This window comes from Triticum aestivum, chromosome 7D (genome assembly GCF_018294505.1).
Source record: "Triticum aestivum cultivar Chinese Spring chromosome 7D, IWGSC CS RefSeq v2.1, whole genome shotgun sequence".
Lineage (NCBI taxonomy): Eukaryota > Viridiplantae > Streptophyta > Magnoliopsida > Poales > Poaceae > Triticum > Triticum aestivum.
Window position 1 is genome coordinate 600,976,246 of NC_057814.1, and position 7,257 is coordinate 600,983,502.

General features: G+C 48.4%; 2 protein-coding genes across 2 annotated transcripts; one reads left to right on the top strand and one right to left on the bottom strand.

Moving 5' to 3' along the window:
* Window positions 1–803: 803 nt before the first annotated feature.
* LOC123169701 (uncharacterized) lies at window positions 804–3,374 on the top strand. Its single transcript, XM_044587573.1, has 6 exons — window positions 804–1,411; window positions 1,524–1,626; window positions 2,254–2,309; window positions 2,413–2,577; window positions 2,799–2,912; window positions 3,018–3,374. Exons 1-6 carry the CDS (start codon window positions 857–859, stop codon window positions 3,117–3,119), a joined length of 1,095 nt encoding a protein of 364 aa, XP_044443508.1. The 5' UTR covers window positions 804–856; the 3' UTR covers window positions 3,120–3,374.
* A 1,627-nt stretch (window positions 3,375–5,001) lies between these two features.
* LOC123171382 (ricin B-like lectin R40G2) lies at window positions 5,002–6,997 on the bottom strand. Its single transcript, XM_044588907.1, has 4 exons — window positions 6,666–6,997; window positions 6,437–6,559; window positions 6,002–6,346; window positions 5,002–5,355 (listed from the first exon to the last, which is right to left on the bottom strand). The coding sequence occupies exons 1-4, from the start codon at window positions 6,849–6,851 to the stop codon at window positions 5,002–5,004; spliced, it is 1,008 nt and encodes a 335-aa protein (XP_044444842.1). The 5' UTR covers window positions 6,852–6,997.
* Window positions 6,998–7,257: the final 260 nt, after the last annotated feature.

Consider the following 7,257-nt stretch of genomic DNA (forward strand, 5'->3'; position numbering starts at 1 on the left):
TTGGCTTCGGCTGCGGCGATGGCGGCGTGCGTTGAATAAAGTTTCTTCGGATCCTACTCCAACGAGGCGACCGCTCCTATGGTTGGGGATGGATTTAGAAATCAGTCTGTTCAAACAAAGATGGCATGGCGGCGATGACATCCTTGTGGTGGACCTGTGTCCTCGGGCTCCGCCATTGCGATGGCGTTTGCTCCAGCGCAGGCGCGGAGCTTGGGAGATAGTCCAGGCACGGATGCAGATTGTGGTCTGCATCGGCGGCATCTGGAAGATGGTGGATCGTGTGCTGGGTTCGCGGTTCGTGGATTGCAGATGTGGTTTTCTCCTCCGGCGTTCTAGTCGTGTGGGGGTGCCAGATCTGGAGTTCGATGGCGTGTCCGGGGTGTTGCCCCGATCTGATTCGTTCAACGGTAATGGTTTTGTCTTTGGTGAGCCACCTTGGAGGTCCGCAAAGCTGCATATCAACGATGTAGCCGCTACGAGCTCGGGTGTGAAGGTGATCCGTCATTTTTTTCTTTAATGGCTGCTGTGATGGTTCCAGAGGCAGGTAACGGGCGTTGGTGTCAAGTTCAGAGGTTTCTTCAATCTTAATTGTAATTTTACTTCTTGGTTGTTATTTCTTTGCGCAAAGGCTAGCTTTCTGCTATCTTTTCAGTTTTGCCAGGTCCGTTACGTGACTTGTACTATGATACTTATGATTTAAATAAGACACGTATTACCATGAAAAAAATTTACGGTTCTTAACAGGAAATTCGTATATCTATACACGGCTGGCAAAAGGGGTAGTAAAGAAAAATATCTTCGCGTAGTCGCGTTGAAAACGGAGGCTAAACCTCCAAACCCTGGACCTCCGCTTCTGATGGCGGTCACCGCCGGCTGTTCCGACGGTTCGATTCCCATCTCGGAAGCGCGACGTCACGCGGCGGCGCCGGCACGGGCGCCCAATCTCCGGTTCCCCGTCACGCCCCCGCCCAGTCGTGCAGCCTCGAAGTTGCCGCCGACTAGCCATGACGACGCGGCGGCCCGCGAGATCCCGGTTGCTGTCGCCCTGCTACTCGCCGCCGCGGCCGCGAACGCGGCCATCCCGCCCACCGCGATCGCTGCGTCCGGCGGCTCCATGGGCGGGCGCTCCTCCTCCTCCTCCTCGTCCTCGAGCTCCTCTTCTTCAACATCCAGCAGCTCCTCCTCCTGGTCCTCCTCAACATCCTCCAGCTCGTCCTCCTCAGGACCATCTTGGTACGATTCTTCGACGACTCACGAGTCGGTCGGGACGGCGGCCGCACCACCCCGGGCTGCTGCGGACGTTGACCCCGCCGTACTCGTGCAAGCGTGGCTGATGCTCATCGGCCTCATTCTCCTGGCCGTCGCCGTGTGGCACTACACCCGGCCGAGGAGAACCGTGGTCAAGCTCCAGGTAGGTTCACCTGATATTTTCCCATTCATAAGCAATTGAGGAGTACCTTTTTCTTGCCTCTGCTTACAAAATCATAGTGCTGGTCGATCAATGGAGTTCATGATGATTTCAGGTTGCGTTGCTGGGCTTGGCAAAGCCGTTTCAGAAGGAACTGAACGAGATCGCTGAGAAGGTGGAGGCTTCGAACCAGCGTTGGTATAAGTTCATATTGACGGGTAATATGCTTTCTGAAATTTTGATCTGTAATGTACTCCGCACTGACTTCCATGCCTCCTTGTGCAATAGCTTCAGTTTGTTGTTAGCTCACAGAAATAAGGGGAAAAAAAAGCAAACATCCAATTTGGCTCTCCAGAGCACGTGCTACTGCGTGCGAAAAATGCTTTGTCAAATGTGATTTTTTATAAAAAATTTAGTTGTGTTCATAGTCACATCTAAATGCTACATGCAAATTTTTAGGTGAAAAGCTTAAGCATTTTGGCCTGCAAAAAAGAACAAGTTGAACGCCAAAAGTTACCGCCAAATATTACACCCAACTATATTTTTTACACTGACGAAACATTGCTGTTCCGTTTCGCATGAAAACTGTCAAACATGCTTACGAAACTAATATGGACATCTATAAAAAAAACCAGAGTTTTTAAAATTTATTCACTATTTGTTTTGATTTTACTGTTCACTCGGAGCAAATGCACCCAGGAGCCAAAACAACCGTCCCGTATACTATATATGTTACTGATTATCAAATGTTTTTACTGCTAATACATTCGCGTTGAGATCTACGGTAATATCAATTATTCCTTAGTACTACCTTATTTATCTTGTTCATGTGACTCATTATGCAGAGACCATATGTGCCTTAAACCGTCACAATGATTGTTGCGTCTCTTCAAGCTTATCGGTAAGAAACATATACTCTGTTATGACAACTAGGATCTTGCATGGAGTCCGCTGTATTTTAGCCCACTTGATCTCTTAATTTTGTTATGTTTCCTTTATGTTAGGCTGATGTCAAAGTTGGAGCGGATTCTTGGGAGGAGCATTTTGATAAAATTTCTCTGGAGGAGAGGAGCAAATTTGATGAAGAAACACTTTACAACTTGGACGGAATCAAGGGGAAGAAAGTATACTCCAAAAAACCAGATGGCTTCAGCAACGAATATATTGTGGTATATTAATTTTGTCCATCGTAAAATGCTTCCAGGAAAATGGCCTTCCTATTCGATGCGAACTACTTACTGATTTGGACATACCGGTGATGATAGTTCTTCTTGTAGCCTGATATTCTTTTGTTACAAATGTGAAGTTACACGTTTGCAGATAATGATGTTTGTGATGATTTACAATTTCTTCAGGTAATGACTTTTGTGATGATTTACAATTTCTTCAGGTAACCATCCTAGTGGCTGCTGATGGAGCACTGAAGTTCCCAAAAATCAAAAGACCCGCTGATCTGGTGGCAGTACTGGAAAAACTTAATTCTATATCTGCAAGCAAAATGCGGGTATGGAGCTTCTTTCCTACTATTTCATAATTCAAAACTGCTTCCGGATCAAATTTCATCTGACATCGCTGATGATTAATTTCCTACTTGTTCCTCCTACCTCAGGGCGTTAATGTTTTATGGACTCCTCAAGAAGAGAACGACGTTCTTTCCGAAGAGAGGCTTCTTGCAGATTATCCTAATCTGAAGGCCCTGAGTGATTACTAGGACGATCGTCCCTCTCGTGTTCTTAGATGCCCCGATCATTTTTTAAGTGCAATGTCTACAAGTTAAATCATTTAGAGTATATGTTGTAAGTTTCAATTGCGTCAATTATGATGAGACCTAAGTTCTAGTTTTGGTTGGGCACTGAGTATCTCTTTCATTTTTTAGCTTATTAGCATATAATGAGGCTCGTATTAGAACACTAGTCATCATGAACTAGCAAAAAAGACTATTTCAAATTACTTGTAAAAATACCTAAGGAGATGAGGTGGATGAATGCTAGTCATCGATGAACATTGTACCTTCCTTTTTCGATAAAGGGTGGATTTTATTGGCTCAAAATGAATCAAGAAGATACAAACACAAAGGCAAACACCTGGCCTCTTCATAGTTAGGATGCACAGAACAAAACAGTGTACCTTCCTATTTCGAATTACTTGTAAACTTATCTTCATGAAACTACTAAAAGTTTTTTTTTGCAGGAACTCTTTAAGTAATTCATATGTGAATTAATTAAATATATAAAGAAGAAACAAATTATTGCAACTCCCTGGTTTGCAGTCACGGTGCCTAAACTATATATTATGGTTTTCTCACCTTTGGCCTATGTCCCTGTTTTGCATTGAGATATTGAGATGGGAGTTGGCTCTCTCCATTAAAATTCTGTGATCGAACTCATTATATATATTTCTAACATATTTAGCACACTTCAGTCTACTATGTCAGAATTGTAGATCTTGCATATTTAGCACACATTTCGCATTGGCTACATAAATTAAGCTGAACTAGTATGCAAATAGCCACACCGTTGTCACATTTGATGGAGAAATGACCAAAATCAACATGACAAGTGCATGTATTGTACTATATGTAGCATGTGCATTATGAATGCACTTCTATGCATAAGTAATATTTCTGTGTTGAAAACAGAAGTTATTGGATTTGATTGCTGGAATTTACATGTGAGCAAGCGCCCTTTTTCTCACTACATTAGTACCAACCTCAGCATTCATATTTAAACCGTCAACATCCACCGTAGGAATGTCCATATAGACCAACAGAGAGAGGGAACTTAGTGACAAAGTCCCGAGAGATAGGATCACGGCAGAGGTGCAAGTTGGGTGCTCCAATGCAATGTCTACTCTATAAAAGTTGCCCAACAAACTGTACGAGAAATCACTAACAGCATCATTTCCCATCCACGGATTCCGGGCTTTATTCGACAACTTGACAATGTATTGGGAGTGCTCTACAGCCACGAGGAATTTTCTTGCACTTCATCTATCTCCCTGTTTCAAGATAATAGCCAAAAATCATCACATTTGAGGTCAAGTTTGAAGAAAACACCGATTTTCAAAAGTTTTGAACTCTAAAATGGTACCACAATGTTCGCCACATAACTCATACTAAAATTCACGGCCATCAAAATACGAGGATGCTTATAAACTGAAAGGTAGGGAGAGAGAGACGTGATTCAGGACCATGGTTCAACCGAACCTATGGTCTATGCCGTACGATTTAACATCCTACTACATGTGGATCTGTGACATGCATGCCAACTGCATTTTTTAATCAACCATGCATGGATCCTCATGAATAGACATGCATGTCAACTGCATTTTTTAATCAATCATGTATGGATCCTCATGAATAGTGTCTAGAAATCAATGGTGTCGAGTGTAGGTTCGGCTGAACCATGGTTCCGTACAACATTTTCGGGTAGGGAGATCTGTGAGTAATTCAATGTTTAAGAGGTCATCAAGTAGAACTTCGTCTGATGTACATAATCAGGCTAATTCAAGGAAAGAAGGTAAACATAAACATAAGCAAAAGTTCATAGTGCCCGAGCTAATGCAAGAGCAAATCGCTGTAACAAACTCTGTCGTCAATGGAACGGCGTCATCTTCCACTTCTGATTCGGGCCCCCGTTGGCCGGGAACAAGATGACGGGCGTCCCGTCGTGCGCCCCGCCGGTTTCGGGTACACCCTCCGCCGCGTCAAGGACGTAGCCGAGGTCGCTGACCCTGCGGATGCAGTGGTACCCTTCCCCAAGATCGCCACCCCGCGTCCACAGCAGCGCGACGTCCACCGAGTCCGGGCAGTAGCCGACCACCTGAAGCTTCTGGTCACCGTGGGAGCGCCGCAGCGCTTTCCCGGTGGCCTCATTGACCAGCACGAACGAGCTGCGCCCCTCCGAGTCCGTCACGCGCTCGGTGTTCCGAAAGCTCTGGATCCAAGCCTACGTACAAGAAGAGAGAAGCGATGATGACACGCCGTGCGAAATGCAGATGGTCTCTGTGTTAGCAGCAAGCCATGCTCGTGATAGTGGCGACCGGTATAAGTGCACGGTCGAGTCCATAGCGTGTGTGGCGCGTGCGTGCGTTATGTGTGCTCATGGCATGCGTGTGTGTCGCTGGGTAGGTGTGAGAGCCGGTGCTAGCTAGCCAGGCCGAACTTGGTGGCTGCTAGGCGTGGTTGTTAGCGCATGCATGCAGGAGGTAGTTAGCGGGTTTGTTGCCAGCGGCCACGGTAAGCGCGTCGTGCGCGTGGCCGAGCGGATCGCTCGTGAGCAGCGGAGTCTGCAGGCATTCGTGCGTATGTGCGCACAGGTAACGTGGGAGCTGCGCTGCCGTGGGAATACAAAAGGCCTGACCTCGAGTGTGTTTGTACCAGGGAGTTGCCGAGCATGTAGCCTGTGAATACAAAGAAAAGATTGGGGCGTTCGTGCGCCCACGGCGGCGTTCGTGCGCCGGCCGGAAAAATTTCTTCGTGTCCAATGTGTCTTCTTTCTCCTACCTCTGTCCATGAGTGAGCTGAGAGAGAGAGCAGCCAGGCGTGGCAACAACAATCTGCGCATCTAAAGCAACCAGCAAAGGTTAACTGACTTGTTTGTCATCCTCCAGATCCGTGCTCGCGAGGACGGCGGCGCCGTCGCGGACGGTGAGGCTCAGCTCCTGGTTGCACTCAGACGAGACCCGCATGGGCGGCCCACGCCCTGCCGGCTCGTCGGAGATCCTCCAGAGCTGGTTGTCGCCGCGGATCCAGCGGAAGAGGATGAGCCGCGTGCCGTCGCGCGGGCCGCCGTACTCGGAGCCGCCCCGCTCGGCGTCGAAGATGTACTCCATGTTGTTCACCATGTGGACGCGGCTGAAGCCGCCGGCCACGTCCCTGCTCTCCGACCACAGCACCGACTCGTCCAGGCACCCCGGGTTGAACCGTATCGCTCTCACCTGTAGGGATGGAAAGAGAAACCAACCACAATGGTACTACTATTGCACCAGTAAAAATAAATATATGAACAGCCGGAGTTGTTGGCTTACTGGCAGATGGTAGCCGAGGGAGTGCTTGAGGGCATCGCCGGTGGCCTTGTTGACGAGGGCGAACGCCGGGTTGCCGGCCTCGTCCTTGAGGCCGCCGGCGTACATCACGTCCTTGTACCACCGCTGCATGCATCGAACCGCACAGGGAACGCACGGATCAGGAGACTGGTACACCGGAAGAGGAGGAGAAAGCGGACGCGTGGAAGCAGACGACGGAAGGTAGGCTTGCCTGGCGGTCGTCGCCGGGGTCGGCGGCGGCGAGGACGACTTGGCCGTCGATGAGCGCGAGGCTGTGGTCGTCGGAGGCGCGGCAGTGGATCCGGAACGTGTAAGCCATGGCTACGAAATAGTACTGCTGTCGGCGCTCGTGGTGTGGGTCGCCTGCGATGTTACTACAATCGAACGACTGGTGCATGCCTCGCGCTTTATACTACTCTATCATGGAAGTTGAATTAAAACTACTAGCTAGGTACCGTCGTTCGAAACTCCGGAATAAATTGGCGTCGCCAACGATTCGTGACCCCGGCCCCAATGCATGGGAAATGTATACCGTCGCTTGTTAATGGGAAACGGCGAGTCTCTCAATTAACGGAATTGCTAACTCACATCTAGATAATATTTAAGGATGTCACATCTAAGTCCAGGGCCATCAAATTATATATCTACACTACTATTAAACGAGAGAACTTCACGAGGGTCGACGAAAACTCTGCCATCCGTGTGCGCCCCACGCTCGTGCCCTTCGCCCACCCATAACCCCCATACATCACGCTCGATCGTGTGAAACCCCGCCTCCTGTTCCTCTCTCCAATGAAGCGCCG